The sequence below is a fragment of the Phyllobates terribilis genome, unplaced genomic scaffold (genome assembly GCF_046119375.1).
Source record: "Phyllobates terribilis strain yellow unplaced genomic scaffold, ASM4611937v1 Scaffold_1__5_contigs__length_1240528914, whole genome shotgun sequence".
NCBI lineage: Eukaryota > Metazoa > Chordata > Amphibia > Anura > Dendrobatidae > Phyllobates > Phyllobates terribilis.
The window spans coordinates 1,148,074,110-1,148,093,951 of NW_027362761.1; the positions used below are offsets into that span (position 1 = coordinate 1,148,074,110).

Here is a 19,842-nt window from a genome sequence, read left to right on the forward strand (position 1 = left end):
GGATATGGCCGCCGTAATTATTGACTTTGCAGGGAAGAGGTGAAACCCACAAATATTTGTGCACATTTTAGATATTTTTCGATCAGTAACTTATAGCGCTCCAGGGAAACATCTCTGCGGCCATTACTCTGCTTAGTTAAGTGTAATTGAAGGTTCTGTATGTTGCTTGGCGAGTAAGCGGTCAAATATAAGATAATGATGGGGCATGACTGACAGATACTCAATCCTAGCACTTTTATAATTCAGATATATTCTGTGCTCTTGACGCGCCCCCTGGGGCCATGGGGTACTCGGTAGCCGGGCCGGTCCTGTATTGGGGTAGTCACGGGGGCAGTGACCCGGTCCGTGGCCCATGGCAGTCAAAGAAAAGGGAAAGTCAATTTGGGGAATAAAGATTTGGGGATAATGCGACTGGACCCACAGGGGCGCCACACTCCTCTTGGAAAATATAATACAGTAATGACCGAAAGCATTGGCACCCTTGAAATTGTTCCAAAAAATGATTGCAATTACACATGTTTTGTTATACACATGTTTATTTCCTTTTGTGTGTATTGGAACAACACAAAAAAAGAGGGAAAAAAAGGCAAATTGGACATGATTTCACCCCAAAAATGTGCCGGAAAAATTGTTTCCATGTGATGCTCGTTCATCTGTGGCAAGTAACAGGTGTGGGCAATGTGAAAATCACACCTAAAACCAGATAAAAAGGTTGAGAAGTTGACTCAATCTTTGCAGTGCGAGGTCTGTCACTATCTACCTGTCCTCCATGTGTAGTGCGTGGTCTGTCACTATCTACCTGTCCTCCATGTGTAGTGCGTGGTCTGTCACTCTCTACCTGTTCTCCATGTGTAGTGCGGGGTCTGTCACTCTCTACCTGTCCTCCATGTGTAGTGCGTGGTCTGTCACTCTCTACCTGTTCTCCATGTGTAGTGCGGGGTCTGTCACTCTCTACCTGTCCTCCACGTGTAGTGCGGGGTCTGTCACTCTCTACCTGTCCTCCATGTGTAGTGCGGGGTCTGTCACTCTCTACCCGTCCTCCATGTGTAGTGCGGGGTCTGTCACTCTCTACCTGTCCTCCATGTGTAGTGCGGGGTCTGTCACTCTCTACCTGTCCTCCATGTGTAGTGCGGGGTCTGTCACTCTCTACCTGTCCTCCATGTGTAGTGCGGGGTCTGTCACTCTCTACCTGTCCTCCATGTGTAGTGCAAGGTCTGTCACTCTCTACTTGTCCTCCATGTGTAGTGTGGGGTCTGTCACTCTCTACCTGTCCTCCATGTCTAGTGTGGAGTCTGTCACTCTCTACCTGTCCTCCGTGTGTAGTGCGGGGTCTGTCACTCTCTACCTGTCCTCCATGTGTAGTGCAAGGTCTGTCACTCTCTACCTGTCCTCCATGTGTAGTGCTGGGTCTGTCACTCTCTACCTGTCCTCCATGTGTAGTGCTGGGTCTGTCACTCTCTACCTGTCCTCCATGTGTAGTGTGGAGTCTGTCACTCTCTACCTGTCCTCCGTGTGTAGTGTGGGGTCTGTCACTCTCTACCTGTCCTCCATGTGTAGTGTGGGGTCTGTCGCTCTCTACCTGTCCTCCATGTGTAGTGTGTGGTCTGTCACTCTCTACCTGTCCTCCATATGTAGTGCGGGGTCTGTCGCTCTCTTACTGCCCATTCCCTTACAGGGAACAGGGTTGTAGCTATAGTATATGTCGCTGGGTGACTGGGTAAAGGAGGCTGAAAGCAAAGTGACTCATGTCTATTGGTCAGAGCTGCATTACCCGACACAACCCATAGACAAGGATGATGCTATTTGTCTGTTTTGTGTGGAACAAAATAGGAAGCTTGTTTCTTATACTGGATAAACTCTTAAGGTTTTGGTCACATATGTGCTGTCGATTACAAGCCCATGACAAAAGCACGATTGACCCCATTGATGCACTGTATAATGGGGCCTGGCAGGTTGTACTGAGGTGTCCATTCCATCTCCCATTGACCTGTGCTGTTCTGCTTCCCTTTATAGCGACCCTTACCCTGGCAGTGGCATTTCTCGTGTAGTCGCCCTGCCTGATGCCTCCGCTTGCCTCCCGCTGCCTTCTCTGCTGAATCTAAGAAAGATGCTACTTTCTGTTGCAACTACTTAATGCATTTTATTGTCGGGTGATTACTGTAAAACCAATTGGAAATAACCAGTTGAATAATATGCAATGATTTCTTTTTGTCTGTGGTAATGCCATTGTCTGTCTGTTCTAGATATTTCCACTGATCAGAAATTGCCAAATGGGACAGTAGACTTAATTCTAAAATCTGCATCTTCTGGTAATCTGCGGACACAGACAGTTCCTGCCTTATTACCTTCATGGATGAAAAGAACAAAGTCGAAAAGGGTGGCAGTGATCCACAATTCCCGAGTATGTGAAGGATTTAATTGCAGATGAACAATTCAGTTTGCGCTGCCTTGGTCCGACGTCCAGTCCTTTGTAACAACAGGGTCTTCACTTCTGTACCCTGCATCCTATGATGTCATAACCCTTCAGTGGCATCGACAGGTGAAGCGGTGAAGACCGACTGTCATGGAGGACTGGACTGGATATCGAGCAGCACCATCTCTACTTTTACTGTTATTTTTTTTGTTTGTTTTTTTAATTTGTGAAGAGGTGCTCTTGGTTTTCCTCACCTATCTCAATATTCCACAATTCTGTAGCATCTTTTCTTAGATCTCTACCTTGTTTCATTTCTCTGCTATTCCTCTTGTAAATATATTAATACTTTGACAGTATGAGCATTACCATTCTCCTTGTCATTCGGTTATATCCTGACACACTGATTGCATCATGTAGGGTTATGTTCTATTGTCAAGATAAATGCTAGTGACCAGTTGTAAATGTATTCAAGCATTTCCATTAGGAATGATAGAGGATGTCACAATTTAGAGTTCTAAGAAAGATATACTCTTTTTATGGGGAATATAAAATTTCACTAAAGAATGACATGACAGGAGATGATATAGCAAAATTTGTATCCCCAAATTGCATGACTGTCATGACTTTGTCAGATATCCCGGGGCCAGGGGTTCCTTCCCTGTCCCTAGCTGTAGGGGGCGTCCTAGCTATCCCTACTCCCTGGAGTTCTTCTAAGAATGAAGACGCCAGGGCCATGTACCTTGCTGAGCTCTTGAATCCGCCCTAAGTCTGTTCCCTTCCCCCACTCAGGGAAGAGCGGAGTAGTAGTGTATGGAAATACACCAACCAGACTAACAAGGGAATACATAGAGGGATAGGGGGAAAAAAACAATCAAACAAATATGCACTCACAAACAACACAGTGGAACAGTGGGAAGTCAAAGAAGGGAAAAACCAAAACAGGAGAAGTGGATTTGCATACAACCAAAACCAAGCAACAGTCTTTAGATAAATACACCAAACGCCTCCTCAAACAACAAAACTCCACCAGTTCCTGAACCATGGAGCATGAAGCTATCTCTGGCAATTCATGCTTGCCTGAGGCATAGAAGAGGGGAGTGGCCAACACTAAACAGCTGAGAGTATCAAAGCAGGAAAGCTTCCATGAGCTCTCAACAGAACAGATTATCCCCTGCACTGCTAGCAGAAACCTGCACTGTTGCATATGAAGGTGAAGTGCTTGTAAACAGTGCAGGAGTATGGGAAATCAGACAGCACGGTCAAACCCGTGACAATGACATTCTAATCTTCCACCCCATTTTGTTGGGAACATCCCTTTAAATACAAATAGGCATAATCCCTTGTTTTTGTTCAGTTGGCAAGTACTTTTGACCAGTATGACTGACATCGCTTTCCGCTTCTGTGTGTCGGATGTCAGGTCATCTGCAAGTGACATCTGAGGTCCCTGCTCTCTGTGTGTGCAATATTCTCTGCTTCTTTCCAAAGTCATGTTCGGTGATGCTGAATTTTACTTTCTCTACATTTATGGTAAAATAATGTGCCCTCTTGTCAGAACAAATTATTTGTGTTTCCATCAGTGTAAATCGATAACTAATTTTCTGCCGCTCTACTTCATGGGTAGTTGAGCAGCTGCTCTTTAAAATGTGACTATATTTCTGTTATGACGTGCTCCTGTCTGCAAATCTTTCTTCTTTTAGTAGAAGTGATGCACGTGTAGCTATAGGGAAATATAAGTCACATTAGAACCGACATGGGACGAGTTTTCTTACATTCAGCTTTGCTGAAACTACATGCAATATAGCAAACTTTTCTCTGTTAAAAAATATACAAAAAAAAAGCTTTTAACAAAATTAGTGAAGTAGTCAGTGAAGTAATACTGGTCGTATGATGCCACCATGTAAGTACAAATAATATGCATGATCTATTAATATTGCCCAATGTCCCTTTAAAGGTGTGGTGATTTTTTCTTTTTTGAGCTTTTCATTTTTTCCGCCTCGTCTTCAAAAAGCCTTGAATTTTTGATGGATTATTTTTTGCAGAAAAATGTTTAGTTGTGACTGAAATATAATGTACTGAAAAATGGGGAAACTAATTAGTAAGGTCACTCCCTCCTCATATTCCTAATCCTCATGAGTGCACTAGTAAAAGGGGATACTGGGGAATTGGTCAGCTTGTCATCAATCTACTTGTCATGACTACTTTCCATAAAAGGGGTATTCTTAGAATCATAGAATGTTAGAGTAGGAGGGGACCTCCAGAGTCATCGTGTCCAACCCCCTGTTCAATGCAGGATTCACTAAACCATCTCAGACAGATGTCTGTCCAGCCTCAGTTTCCATTGAAGGAGACCTCACCACCTCTCGTGGCAGCCTGTTCCACTCATTGATCACCATCACTGTCAAAAAGTTTTTTCTAATCTGTATCTTCTCCCTTTCAGTTTTCATTCCTTTGCTTCTCTTGTGTTTCCATGTGCAAATGAGAATAAGGATGATCCCTCTACACTGTGACAGCCCTTCAGATATTTGTAGACAGCTATTAAGTTTTGTCTTAGCCTTCTTTTTTTACAAGCTAAACATTCCCAGATCCTTTACCTGTTCCTCCTAGGACATAGTTTGCAGTCCGCTCACCATCCTGGTCGCTGTTCTCTGAACTTGCTCCAGTTTTTCGATGTCTTATTTTAAAATGTGGTTCTCAGAAATGAACACAGTATTCCAGATGGGGCCTGACCAAGGAGGAGTGGAGGGGGATAATTACTTCAGATCTAGATTCTATGCTTCTGTTAATACATCTCAGAACTGTGTATTCCCATCTCCCGTCTCCACTCCGGGATCCACATCTATTCCAAGAACGGGGTGCCGTCTTGCTCCACTATTACTGGAGAAGAAGACAGCACACGGGAGGCTCTCTCGATTGACTTCTATGGTAGTTCTGAAAAAAGTGAAAGAAGCAAACTCAATCAGCTATGTGCTGAGCTCCCATAGACATCATAGAACAGAAACGCTCATTTGCCGACACCTCTTCATATGCAAAATAGGGCCCTGATCTACGTATATAATATGAAATCCTCTAGAAATAATAAATACTTAAGGAATGGTGCTGAATTGATCATAGATGACAATTTCTTTATATTGTCAGTATTCATGGCTGGCCATCTGCCCTAGTAACCTATCATTACACCATTCACTCCTATATGGTATAAGGAAAGTAACAAGACACATTGATGGCACCATATAAAACTATGGCGGGGGTAACTGGGGCACTTTGTGGGCCGATCTCGCAGAGGTAAGTGCTAGTTAGGTTTCATCATTTTGGATTGATGTACAATTTGTGTGCCCTGTTTTCCTGCTGTGGAAAAGTATATTTTTATTCTTCTTAACCATTGGGTTATGTTCCCACAATGAGTTTTTGTTGAGTATTTTACACTGTATTTTCGCTATAGAAAAATGCAGCATCTTACAGTTCCAGCAAAGTGGATGGGATTTATAGAAATCTCATGCCCACTGTGCTTTTTATTTTAAGTCCTTTTTCTTTCTTGTCTGCCATGGCCCATGATATTTGGTGAATTTGTCCATTTTTGGAGTAAAACGTTGGACTCCTTGGAAAAGAAGCTTTAAAAAGTCCCATGTTAGTCTTCAACTGTAAAAATGTTAAAGTAGACCGATTTTCTACTGCACCGAGGTACTGGAGTACAATTGTGTATAAAATTTAGTAACATTTTAAAAAGTGGCAGATAATGAATTCGCCAAAATCATCAGGATAACAAAATCAAAGGACACATTGTCAAGAACTGACAAAAAATAGTTTCAAAAAGGTTTAAAAATCATCATGAATTTGTCGCTAATATTGTTTTTGACTTTAAATTTTTTGTATCTGAAAACCTGAACATGTGAACAGTAATTTTGGGATTCATTTTTTTGATTTTTATTTTATATTTTTCACAGCCTCGGGATATTCTGTCATCTGGTATTGGAGATGTAACTTTCCAGAAATGCACAACTGTAAGTATTGTTATGTAATACTATAATAGTAATTTCTTCTATTTGACAAATGAGAATGTAAAGGAATAGGGGCTTCTGTAGCTGAATGTACAGTGAAGCTTAAATAAGTACACATTGCCATCTAGCGGCCAGAGATTGTAAGAACAGGAACAAAAAGAGAGCAAGCACAAACAGCAATGCAAATTGTGATTTTCCTGGAGGGAATAGATAAGAAGCCTACTTAAAGGAACAGACGATCTTGTGACGGGTTAAAGGCAGGAGGCCTTCTTAAAAGTATGGACGTTTGTTGAGCAGGAAGCCTTCTTAAAGGGAAATGGACAAACCAGTGAGTGGTTAAAGGGATGCGGACAATTGAGTGAAAGGTTGAAAATTCGGATGATCTCATTAGCTGAAACTTGGAGGCCTAGCTTCCTAAACCTCAATGTGGACATAACTGAACTCCTCATCTTTCCTCTTTCTCCTGGGTATATCACATTATTTGTTTTAAATAAAACCTAATAAAAGTGAAGATTTAATAATAATAACAGTGAATATTGTGGAAGAAGGGTAATTTCTTTCTGTCCATTTGATCAATTATACAGTGGGGAAAAAAAAGTATGTAGTCAGCCACCAATTGTTCAAGTTCTCTCCCTTAAAAAAGATGAGAGAGACCTGTGATTGACATCATAGGTCGATCTCAACTATGAGAGACAAAATGAGAAAACAAATCCTGAAAATCACATTGTCTGACTTGGAAAGAATTTTTTTAAAATTTTGGTAGAAAATCAGGCCTCGCTCATCTTTTTAAGTGGGAGCTCACAGAAAGACTGTGTTCCCACAAGCCTAAACGGCAACATCTCCACAGCTAACAATTTGACAATGTGCGAGTTTAGTATTTGTGCCTGTGGGTGCGTGGCTGGGTATTTACGCTTTCTTACCAAACTCTCAGGCACGAACAATTGGACGCTTCACTGGGACAAGGAAGTGGATGTGGATGTGGTTGATGTTTGTTGTGTGTGAGCAACCGCAGCTTGTGGGCAGGAGGTATGAGCGCCTGCTTCCTGAACAGCAGATTCTGAATGACATAGCCCAGGCGACATGGCATTGGTTTGACCCGCAGACGCAAATTTGGTACCCTGGTGTTCCGTCCACCTACTGGGGTGCTTGACTGCCATGTGGTTTCGCATACTGGTGGTGCTCAGGTTGCCTTTACCCTGGCCTCTGCTCAACTTGGTATGGCAGATGCTACAGACTACAATGTTTTTCTCTGAAGGACTTTCAGAAAAAAAATTCCACACAGCAGCTGAACGCCCCCTTGCCTTGACTTGGCGCACAGCGGGGGTGCTCTTGGGAACAGTTGACCCAGTTCTCACTCTGGGAAAACTACGACCCCTTGGTTCCTGTGTTGGTGCCACATATCCATCTTCCTCTTTGTTGCTGTCATAGCAATGCATGCCAACGGTCCAGGTCGGATCAGTGGACTCATCATCGACCACCTCGTCTTCCATCTCATCTTCCTTCCCAGTTGACATTGCAGGCTGACCTGATGGCAACTGTGTCTCATCATCATCAACCTCCTCCTCTGGAGACAGTAAATGACGTTCCTCCAAGTGGCTTTCTTGAGCATCAACGCCGCACGCCACCTCCTCTTGTCCCTCTTCAATGCTGCACGGTGATAGGACAGAGCCAACCAAAGGATACGTACCAAACAGATCCTCGGAGTTGCCAAGCTTTGGGTCATATGCCTCCTGTGACTGATAATGGCGGGAGGAAGGAGAACTAGCTTCAGGATTGGATGGGCCAACCTTCTGTGTATCCACAGTAGACTGTGTGGTCGTGGAAGATTTGTTGCTGTTTGGCAAATGCGTAGAGGCCTTGTCTGCTATCCAAGACAGAATCTGCTCTCGCTCTTCTGGCTTCAACACATGTTTACCTTCCAGATCGGGAAATTTTTCCAGGAACATAGTGGATGCATCAAGCTTCTTCTGACCTGACACAGTGCCTTCTCATGCACCACTGATAACACCACCTCCACGTCCCTTAACAGGCTTTTTTGGCATTTTGAGTTTTGTTGACAGATTTTCAGATGTTCATAGCACAAGCCAAGCTAGCTGTCACAGCCAAAATTGTGGGTAAAATGGCCTGGTGCGTGCTTTGTAGCAGGCAGTAGGAAATGTTTGGACTACTGCTTTGTGTAGTGCACTAACCGCCTTTTTAAGTGGACTAATGTGGACAGCAGAAGCCAGGCTCTGACCCCTAAAACAGTGGGGAAAATAGACTGGTGCTTAAAGAAGAAAAAAACAGCACAAAATGCTGCTACTCTGTGTGCTGGAAGAATATTGCTTTGCCTCTGACTAGCTGTTTTAAGATGGACACTGGAAGAACACTACCTAATATACTCCCTACCTAATACACAATCTCTTCCCTCCCTGTACTTTGACTTTGTTGTGTGCCTTCAGCTCTTTGCTATTTTTTGGTGGTATTATGGAGCTAGTGAGCGGCTCCTTTAAACACTGAACTAGTATACACTGCACCTTAAAAGGACTTTTGTTTTCTCAAGAGGCCTAAACACTCTCCGTAGCAGCTCAGCGATCTCTCCCTATGCTTGTAGATCGCAGGCTCCAGACGCAATGTGCACAATATGGCGGTGGCAGGGCTTAAATAGACCCTATGGCGCTGGGCGGCCAGCCAATCACTGTAATGCCACAACCAAGATGTCTACGGCATTACTGTGATTGGTTAAGAAGCCAAGAATGTTTAGTGGCTGCAAAGGAGGCGCCCAAACTGCAGGGCGGGACATCCGAATATAGCGAGGCGAGAACACAAATACTCGCAATATAGCGAGTAACCCGAATACCGTACTATCCGTGCGAATAGTAACGAATACACTCGCTCATCACTAGTCACATTAGATAATGACAGGGGGTCTTCAGAGAAGGGTGTTCAACATTTTCTCCACCTTTACATGATTAGTAGGGAGTTGCATGACGGTGCATCTTCTTTTCTCTAAAAGTCTGGATAGAGGAACAGGACACAACCCAAGAAGTTAGATTGCAGATACAACCATATTGGCCTGTTTAGCTACCTGGCAGTCTAGATTTAGTAAGTCCTAGGTAAGCCAACCATCACCCCTCAAAGAAGTAAAGGAAACAGATTAAATTGAAGATCTGTCTAGGCTATGATATGTTTTTACTTGATGCGCTACTGATTTACGCCATGTACATGGAATTTGTCATTTTTTTCCCTTTTATTAATAAAATACATTTTACTTGGAAATGCAAGAAAAAAATCACGGTCTCAAATTTATTACCTGGAACATTATAAAAATCATTATTCTTGTATTTTACATCCTATACATGAACAAATAATCAGGTATAAGCCCCTACAATATCCCGGAGTATGACAAGCAGACTTTTCTTAACCTGTGTCCATAAAATTGTATGGATAGACAATAGTCTCGCTCGCAGGAACTGTGCTCCACTCCCACGAGAAGCAGGATTTAATATGGCAGAGCTTTATCAAATCTGTTAAGCCGGAATTGTGACTGGCACAATGGAGATTTTAATTCCTAGGCAGAATTAGTTAGTTATAAGCTTTATATATTTTAGAGAGGGTTTATTTTCTAATTGTCTGCTTTGGCTCAGCTCGGAATAATCCTGCCTCTGCCACTGGAGATGTCGTGACCCGTGTTAATAACTGATAGAAGCCAATATGAATAGGAATATTTGCGCTTTTTTTTACATTTAATTGTCAGATTTTAAACAGAAAGGTTTCATCATGCTGAGTATATACAGTGACTGATATTCTACAGTATGTGACCATGGGTCATCAGAATCATCACACTATTATTACTCTGATCAGCCATTTTAACCTTGAGTCTAATATTGTGTAGTTATCCCTTCTGAGGATCTGAGTTTGTCGGTTCTTAATAATCACCTAGGCAGGTTAACGATGTAAGGGTATGTGCCCACATAGCGTTTTTCAAGCGGATATGCTGCGGAATTTCCGCAGCGTAAACTCTTGTGAAACGCTATATTATCCGCCCACCATGGTCCCCAATGTGATTACGCAAGTTCAATGCCCATGCTGCGGGGAAAAATCCGCAGCATGTTCATTAACTTTGCGTTTCCGCAAGCTTAATTGCCTTTGCAGTGCAATAAAAAACGCAAGGCAATTCCGCATGTGGAAATTGCGCGATAAACGCACGATAAACGCGTGCGGAGTTCCGCATGCGTTTATCCGGGAGAGGACATGCAGAAAATTTCTGCTTCATTTCCGCAGCGTGGGCACATAGCCTAACAATATTTTATTCCCTTCATCCATGGTAATCCAGCAATTCCCGGTAAATGTCCAAAATACAATTGTCTCAGTCCACAATCCTCCATATGACAGATAAAACTATGGAAGCACAGGTATCCAGTAGCACATTTATTCAGCCCAGTCGGTCCTCAGATTAGATCCTCTTCCTTCGACATCATTCCACCAATCCTTGACTAAAACATGTGGGTTTCTTTTCTCCCTTCCTGGGATCAGCCACCTCCCTCTTAGACATTTGCATTTTGCTTTAAAAATGAAAAATCTTTCAGACGCCCATCACTGGTGACCCCTGTGGTGATGGCCCTCTCAGAGAACAATGGTTTAAGGCTCCTGAGATAAGGTCCCTGAATTGAAGCATTGATTCCTCAAGCTGAACTATGGAGCAAACAAATCACTAATGAGATTAATGGAATACTGGACACTTAAGGCCCCGTCACACTTAGCGACGCTACAGCGATCCCGACAACGATACGACCTGTCAGGGATCGTTGCTGCGTCGCTATGTGGTCGCTGGTGAGCTGTCAAACAGGCAGGCTCACCAACGATCAGGGGGAGCAGCGACATCGTGGAAAGAATCTTTCCACGATGTCCTGCTCCTGGTTACCGGCCTGCTGAAGCAGGAGCAGGCCGGTAACCATGATAAACAGCAGGTTACTAGGGGCACACGCGCACCTAGTAACCCGCTGTTTATCATGGTTACCACTTCTCTACGGTGAGCGGGAGGTTACCGCTCATGTAGCAGAGTGGTAACCATGATAAACAGCGGGTTACTAAGTGCGCGTGTGCCCCTAGTAACCCGCTGTTTATCATGGTTACCAGCCTGATCGCTGGTCCCGCTGGTCACACACAGCGATGTGTGCTGACCAGCGGGAGGGCAAAGACCAAAAAATGGTCCAGGACATTCTGCAGCGATCAGCGACCTCACAGCAGGGGCCTGATCGCTGCAAAGTGTCACACATAGCGACATCGCTGGTGAGGTCGCTGTTGCGTCACCAAAACCTTGACTCAGCAGCGATCTCGCTATGTGAGACGGGGGCTTTACAAGTGAATCTAGTACACATACTGACAAGCAAGCAGAACTATATAAAACATAACAAATAAATCACTAATGAAATATAATAATATCGACGGAACCGGTGCTCCTTGATGGAAAAGTATCATAGTCTTTAGTAAGTGGGCAGCTCCTTACATCCATCATACTTCCATAACTGCTCTGACTTACCAAGACATGGACCCCACATGAGCTACGATGGTGTCCTGTAATCAGTAACATAGTGTGGGTGGCCAATGACCAGGGCAAGGTAACTATTTTACGCCCCCTAATATGTGGACCTTTAGCACTCCCTGAGTCCCTTCCACCAGTACAATATTAAACCCCCTATTAAAATACTGATATAATTAAAGTTTGCCTTTGGACCCTTTTTTCTGCTTTTTGCTAAAAACTGAAGTGATTACCTTGCAATTTTTTTAAATGTTTTATTTTTAATTACTTTTTTTTTTTTAAACTTTTTTTATTACACTAGCCATATTCCTAACCCTAACACTACTTAGGGTTAGAAAAAATGTAAAAGCAGCTCTTAGTTATGAATGAAGACAGTGTTGATCCTATATTCTTTTTTTTTTTCATTACCTTTACCTGCTCTGTTTGTCATCTTGGTGGCTGTCCTCTGCATGGGCAGTGTGCGAAATAACAAAGCTAACTTTAAGGGATCATTCACATGTCCGAGATCAGACAGAAATGCATGGACTGGCCACGGCTCTCCCAACCAGGGCGTGACAACGTAACAAAATTACATTGAAGCTGTCACACTCTGGTCTGGAGACCTGCGGCCAGCCCATGCATTAGCGGTCCGTGCTCGGACCAATTTGCATTAATGTCTGAATGAGCCCTTACTGAAAGCTAGGTCATCTAGGTCACTGCCTATGCTAAACACAGCTCCAAATGACAAGCTCATCTTGACTACTGCGCTCTGCATAGGCTGTGTAGTGCTTCCACTCTTTACGCAACTCTAAGAAGAAACAGCACTTGCTGGCACCAGTCATTTGATAGTGGTGGTGTAAAGGGAAGTAAGGTCACTTATAGACTTTGGCAGTTGGGGCAACCGCTTCTGTACCCCTCGTTGCTACATCACATGGCACAAAGACATTAGCAGCAGATCCTGTAGGTTGTGATGCTTTACGTGTTCTGACACCTTTCTATCACAGACAATAGTAACTTTTACAATAATTTGTGATATAGTAGTTCTTCTGTGTGATCCGACCAGACGAGCTATACTTCGCTCCCCACATATGTCATTGAACCTTGGGTGCCGATAATTCTGACATTGGATCACTGGTTGTCCTTCCTTTGTCCACATTTGGTAGGTACTAATCACCAGATACTGGGAACAATCCTGCCATTTTGGAGATATGTGACGCCTCAATTCTCGAAGGAGCCCTTTTAGTTTTGAGTTTAGTTTACCCTGGGTGTTGGGGGACTCGGTGTCGGGCCCTGTGACGAAGAGATGGGATGTAGCCGTGGCCCGGACCCGACCCGTGCTCAGGGCCGTCACATGAAAAGGAAGATGTTGTGGGCTCGTCCGGGTTGAGTGGCTTATTTTAACGACTACGCCACCTGTGGTGCCTGGTGAAGGGTCACCAGCGCTGCTACAGTCCGCTGAGGCCTGGTGTCGTGGCGCCCAAAGTTCTCACTGCTCCCCACAGGCGGAGCAAGGCCTCAGGGCAGGCAAACAGGATGGAGAGGGGGTAGTAGTGCGGGGAGTACGGGCACCGCGTCGCATGGTATGGCGCATGATGAACAGTCCGGAGGCCATAGGGGTGAACTTCCAAGGCTTTACTCACTTAGAGATGACAGCGGGAAGGCGACTCCCTGCTCCCCACGGAGTCCTGCGGCCACCAGGGACGGGGGTCCGACTACCTCCGAGAAAGTCCAGTGTTCTGTAGCGACCCTACACCAGAGTGTTCCTGCACTACAGACTTCACCCTTTCCCGTCTGTGCGTGTGTAGATAGGCCGGGTCTCCCTCTGAGCTCCTCTCAGGACTAGGGCACGGGTGGCAATTCCTCTCCATCCGATGCCCGATGGGATCCTCAGGGCCTAACCGGGGTTTCCCGTCCAGGACATGAAGTACAAGGTCGGGAGCCGGTACCCCTCTTGCAGCCGGAATCCCTCTGAATAGATCAGGTAGGCCAGGACAGGTGGCATGCTCCGCTCCGTCTGCATCCTCCCCGGGACCCATTTGCTTGGGAGCCACACTCTAAAGCTCCTGGGCTTTCTTGATCCTGGTCCTCGGCCGGGTTGAGACATTCCTTGTCTGCAACCTACCTCTCGTCCCAAGGCCAGGGTACGAGGGCTGTGTCCCTTACCGGTGCAGGTCCACACAGGATCTGCTCTCCCGAAGGGAGGTCACATTACACACAGTATTTTGACAGCACAGAGACAGCCGACAGCCGACAGACTAGCAAAGGCTAGACTAAGAGAAGAACAACGAAGAACCAAGATCAAAGATGGCATTCTATTAAATATGAAATCTAAAGTGTAACTTACTGGTAAGTCCTCCACCCTCACCCACTAACTGGTTCCTACCACTTTGTGTTCCCCAGTCTCCCTGTAACCAGGGGAGCAGCACCTAGTGCATACTAGCTCCCTCTGGTGGAGAAGTGTGGTGTTGGATGCAAAAGGTTAGCTCACAACTATCACACTGGCCTTACCTCAGAGGAGGAACACTACACTCCATTAGAGAAGTGCAGCATTCCTGTGGCGGTCGAACCCTCAGGGGCGCCACATTCCCCCCTGGTAAAACACAGCACGTCCGCGGGCTGCAAAAGAAGTAACACCCAGGAAATTTTCTTTTTATAATAACAAAACTATCTTCCCTTTATGGGAGGCACATTTCTTAAATGTTGCATAACAGGATATAAAAATACAAAAGTATAAAATTATAAAAGTGCTACCATTTTCCAGAGACATTATTGCAGGCAAACAGACAGGTTAAGGTGCAAAGACGCAGAGTCAGTTCTTTTGAGGTAGAAAATATCCGCGGTTTCGTATAAAACCAATATGGAGCACCTAAAAAGATGCAAACTATATACATGGGGAAAGAGTCTGTCTGCTACCAGTCTGCAGGGACACGTGTCTCTAGAAACCGGGTAAGAACTTAACCATAATAGTAGAAAGTCAACTTTTCAAACTTGTAAACCAAAAAGAAACAGCCGGGGGCTGCTTTAAACTTCGGGCTGCCTTCTTGGAAAGGGCTCATTCCTCCCAACGGAGGCTAGCCGGTCCTCTGAGGCTGAGCGTGGGGTGGCGTCGCTCCCAGATACTCTGTGTACGTCCAGGGCGTACCACCCACGCTCCCCCTGGTGGCGAGAGAAAGTCACTGTGTCACCCGGGAAGAGGTTCCGACCGGGGTGTCCCTTTCTGAGGTGCGGCTCGACGTCCCGCCGGCTGACGAACACATCGTCCTGGAACTGGGGACACCGGATGAACCCCCACCCCGCCTCATGATGAAAACGGATGACTTGGCCTTCGTATCGGGGACTGGGACGGGTGGCCTCCTCCTGACGCGCCCGAGTTTTTGCAGCAATGGTCCGGGCCTCGAGGCACTCGCAGCGCTGCTCCTGCCGACGCTGCTCCCATGCAAGCTGGAATATCTGGTCGCTGCACCACTGGCTCCTCCTCTGCGCTTCAGCCCGGGTCTCCCGGGGGAAGCCCATTAGGTCGCCCCCCTGGTTTTCCCAGGCCCACTCCTCAGTCTCGGGCCAGGTTACTGCCGGTGCGGGTAGCGGGGTTAAAACGGGTTGCTGCGAGTCCTCTGTAGACGCGGACCAGTCCGGGTTGGAGCCGGTAGTTTCCTCCGCAGCTTCAGACACCTCCGTATCTGGGTTTGGGTGGCATCGCAGGTTCCCACCCACAGCTGCCGATTGCTGCTCCGGAGCCAACGCTTGCTCCCAGGTGACCGCGTGGGGAATTAGGTACTCCGTCATGAGGTCCAGGATAGTCACGGTAGGCTCTACAGCCGGGGCAGGGGTTGCACACTCACCCGCCGCTGGGCCGCCCTCGACCTCTGTCACCGCGTCGACTTGTCCTGGGACCTCTACTCCTTGGCGGCGGTCCCGGATACGCAGCAGCATCTCCTCCCGCCACGCAGCCGTCGCCGCCTCCTGGGCCTCTCTCTGCCTTCTTAGGAGTTCCGGAGCTTCCTGCTGGAGAAATGTAATATCTCCCGGGGTCAACACGCTGCCGCCTTGCTCTCTGCTGGGTGAAGGGCCTGAACCGGGTTCAGTAGACGCGTGGTCTTGCTCCCCAGAGGCATCCATGTCTGCCTCTGTTGACTGCCAAGCTCCGACTGCAATGGCCGCACCTTGTTGCTTTTCTTCTTCCTCCTCTTTCAGGGCGGTTCCTGGGCGGAATGCTGACAGGCCCGCCTTCGTTCAGCCCATCCAGTTTGACGGGCATTACCCCGCGGACAGTCTCTGATGGAAGGGGCAGTCCACATTTTTGGCGCCAAGCGGGAGCCCAGCCCACGATGGGAGGCGTTCAAAGACAGTCTTTTCACAGCATTATGGCGTCTGTTCTTCTTGGGCGGGCGCCATTTTAAGTGTAAAACAACAGTTCAAGGTGTAAGGCACACAGTACCCGATAGCAATGGGCACTTCTTCCTTTGCTGCGGGCACGCGATCCTGCCGACTACGCCAGGTTGTTACGCCTCAATTCTCGAAGGAGCCCTTTTAGTTTTGAGTTTAGTTTACCCTGGGTGTTGGGGGACTCGGTGTCGGGCCCTGTGACGAAGAGATGGGATGTAGCCGTGGCCCGGACCCGACCCGTGCTCAGGGCCGTCTCATGAAAAGGAAGATGTTGTGGGCTCGTCCGGGTTGAGTGGCTTATTTTAACGACTACGCCACCTGTGGTGCCTGGTGAAGGGTCACCAGCGCAGCTACAGTCCGCTGAGGCCCGGTGTTATGGCGGCCAAAGTTCTCACTGCTCCCCACAGGCGGAGCAAGGCCTCAGGGCAGGCAAACAGGATGGAGAGGGGGTAGTAGTGCGAGGAGTACGGGCACCGCATCGCATGGTATGGCGCATAATGAACAGTCCGGAGGCCATAGGGGTGAACTTCCAAGGCTTTACTCACTTAGAGATGACAGCGGGAAGACGACTCCCTGCTCCCCACGGAGTCCTGCGGCCACCAGGGACGGGGGTCCGACTACCTCCGAGAAAGTCCAGTGTTCTGTAGCGACCCTACACCAGAGTGTTCCTGCACTACAGACTTCACCCTTTCCCGTCTGTGCGTGTGTAGATAGGCCGGGTCTCCCTCTGAGCTCCTCTCAGGACTAGGGCACGGGTGGCAATTCCTCTCCATCCGATGCCCGATGGGATCCTCAGGGCCTAACCGGGCTTTCCCGTCCAGGACATGAAGTACAAGGTCGGGTGTCGGGGGCCGGTACCCCTCTTGCAGCCGGAATCCCTCTGAATAGATCAGGTAGGCGAGGACAGGTGGCGTGCTCCGCTCCGTCTGCATCCTCCCCGGGACCCATTTGCTGGGGAGCCACACTCTAAAGCTCCCGGGCCTTCTTGATCCTGGTCCTCGGCCGGGTTGAGACATTCCTTGTCTGCAACCTACCTCTCGTCCCAAGACCAGGGTACGAGGCCTGTGTCCCTTACCGGTGCAGGCCCACACAGGATCTGCGCTCCCGGAGGGAGGCCACATTACACACAGTATTTTGACAGCACAGAGACAGCCGACAGACTAGCAAAGGCTAGACTAAGAGAAGAACAACGAAGAACCAAGATCAAAGATGGCATTCTATTAAATATGAAATCTAAAGTGTAACTTACTGGTAAGTCCTCCACCCTCACCCACTAACTGGTTCCTACCACTTTGTGTTCCCCAGTCTCCCTGTAACCAGGGGAGCAGCACCTAGTGCATACTAGCTCCCTCTGGTGGAGAAGTGAGGTGTTGGATGCAAGAGGCTGGATCACTACCATCACACTGGCCTTACCTCAGAGGAGGAACACCACACTCCATTAAAGAAGTGCAGCATTCCTGTGGCGGTCGAACCCTCAGGGGCGCCACAGATGCTCTGACCCAGTAGTGTAGTTATCACAATTTGGTCTTTTCATAGTCGTTCAGATTCTTACACTTATTTATTATTCTAGCGCCATTTATTCCATGACGCTTTACATGTGATAGGGGTATACATAATAAAAACAAGTATAATAATCTTAAACAATACAAGTCGCTGACTGGTACAGGAGGAGGAGAGAGGATCCTGCCCTCGATGGCTCACAGTCTACACTTTTGCTTTTTTCCTGCTTCCGATGCATCAACTCCAAAAATGTGATTATTCACTTTCTGCCTATCACATCCCACCCTGGGCAGGTGGCATTGTAAGGAATAATCACTATGATTAAAAAGTTAACTGTCGCTTTAAAAGTTAACCTTAAAGGGGCTGTCCAACCCATATCGATAAGTCTGCAGTCACTTTGTGTGACTGCAGACTTAGATTCACTGGTTTCAGAGGCAGGACCGGAGGTTATGTATGTATTATACATACTCCTGGCCAGAGTCCGTCCAGTGGGCGTGGCCTCTAGTCGACCACACCCACTGGACAGCCCTGTCACTAGTTGGAGTGCTGCTTCACTCAACACAAGTGTATGCAACGAGGCCGCACCCACTAGACTGGTTCTGGCCAGGAGTATGTATAGCTCATACATACCCTCCGATCCCGGCTCAGAAACTGGTGAATCCCTGCAGCGCACAGTGCGTGCGCTGGGGGGACTCATAAGTCTGCAGTCACACAGCCGCTTTCTCATTATAAAGTTTACCGTGCTCTGGCTAGCATTGTGAGCAGTTGCATTACTGACGTGACTGCTCACAAAACCATCCGGATCGTCGTGGGACATCAGCATTATGGATTATCGGCGGACAGGTGAGGATTGCTTCGATTTTTTTTTTTATTTTTATTTTTTGGTTAATAAATGGGTAAAAGAGGTTTATTGTGGGGGGAGTGTTTTTTTTTTCAATTAAAGGACTTTTCTCTGCGTGTGTCTTAATTTTGACTAATGGGTTAGTAATGGGAGTGTCTTATAGACACCTCTCCTTTACTAACCCCTGGGTTTGATGTCAGTGGACATAAAACTGTTGACATCAATATCAAAACTATTACCCCACTTGCCACCACATCAGGTGGGAAGGGTGGGAAGAGCCGAGGCTAATTTCCAGATCTAATAGATGCGCCAATATCCATGGCCCCTTCCCAGCCTAATAATATCAGCCTGCAGTTGTCTGTTTAGCCTTTGTTGGTTAGTAATAATAGGAGTAGCCCCATGCCATTTTTTTTTGGGGGGGGGTCACCGCTTTACTAAGCAGTAAATACTAAGCAAACAGCTGTGAGCTGTTATTAATAGGCTTGGAACCTTTATGGCTTTTGGCCCCTTCCCAGAATATTAACACCAGCCTCCAGCTTTCCCTCAGCTGGTCATGAAAATTAAGGGGGACCCCATGTCGTCGTTTTTTATATATCACACTGACCTATTTCTATCTATCCATCTATGTGTCTATTTATGTTGTTCATCGCTATCTATCTCTAGCTTTGAAATCTTTAATACATAAGACTCTTTAATTTCTATGCTGCATTTCATTCCACACGTGTCACACTGACAGCACACGGACAGCACATGGATGCCACATATGTACACATGGACACGGACCACGGATCTCACCAATACTGGTTGGGACCACATCACTTTTGAAGTCACTTTGAGGGGCCTATATGACAGAAAATACCCAAAAAGTGAGACCATTCTAACAACGGCACCCTTCAAAGTGCTCAAAACCACATTCAAGAAATGTATTAATCCTTTAAGTGCTTCACAGGAATTAAAACAAGTTTTTCCCACAAAAATGTTAATTTTGCCCCAAATTTTACATTTTACTAGAGAAACCGAGAAGAGTACACCGATACCCCATATGTGGTGGAAAACTACTGTTTGGTCGCACAACAGGGCTCGGAATGGATGGAGTGCCATTTGACTTTTGGAGTGCAAAATTGTCTGGAAAAGATAGCAGACACCATGCTGCCTTTGCAGAGCCCCTGATGTGCCTAAACAGTAGAAACCCCCCACAAGTGACTCCATT

The 19,842-nt window shown here is 46.5% G+C and overlaps 1 protein-coding gene across 4 annotated transcripts in view; it reads left to right on the forward strand.

The window, feature by feature from the left end:
- EVC2 (EvC ciliary complex subunit 2) overlaps window positions 1-19,842 on the forward strand; it is a 232,255-nt gene that overhangs the window by 21,222 nt on the left and 191,191 nt on the right. For all 4 annotated transcript variants that reach the window (XR_012250759.1, XM_073648296.1, XM_073648303.1 and 1 more), the window contains exons 3-4: window positions 2,244-2,401; window positions 6,355-6,411. Coding sequence is in view for 3 of the 4 variants with exons in the window: in XM_073648296.1 (XP_073504397.1) it covers window positions 2,244-2,401; window positions 6,355-6,411 (215 nt within the window). In the remaining variant the exon portion in view is untranslated. The remainder of the gene's footprint in view (window positions 1-2,243; window positions 2,402-6,354; window positions 6,412-19,842) is intronic.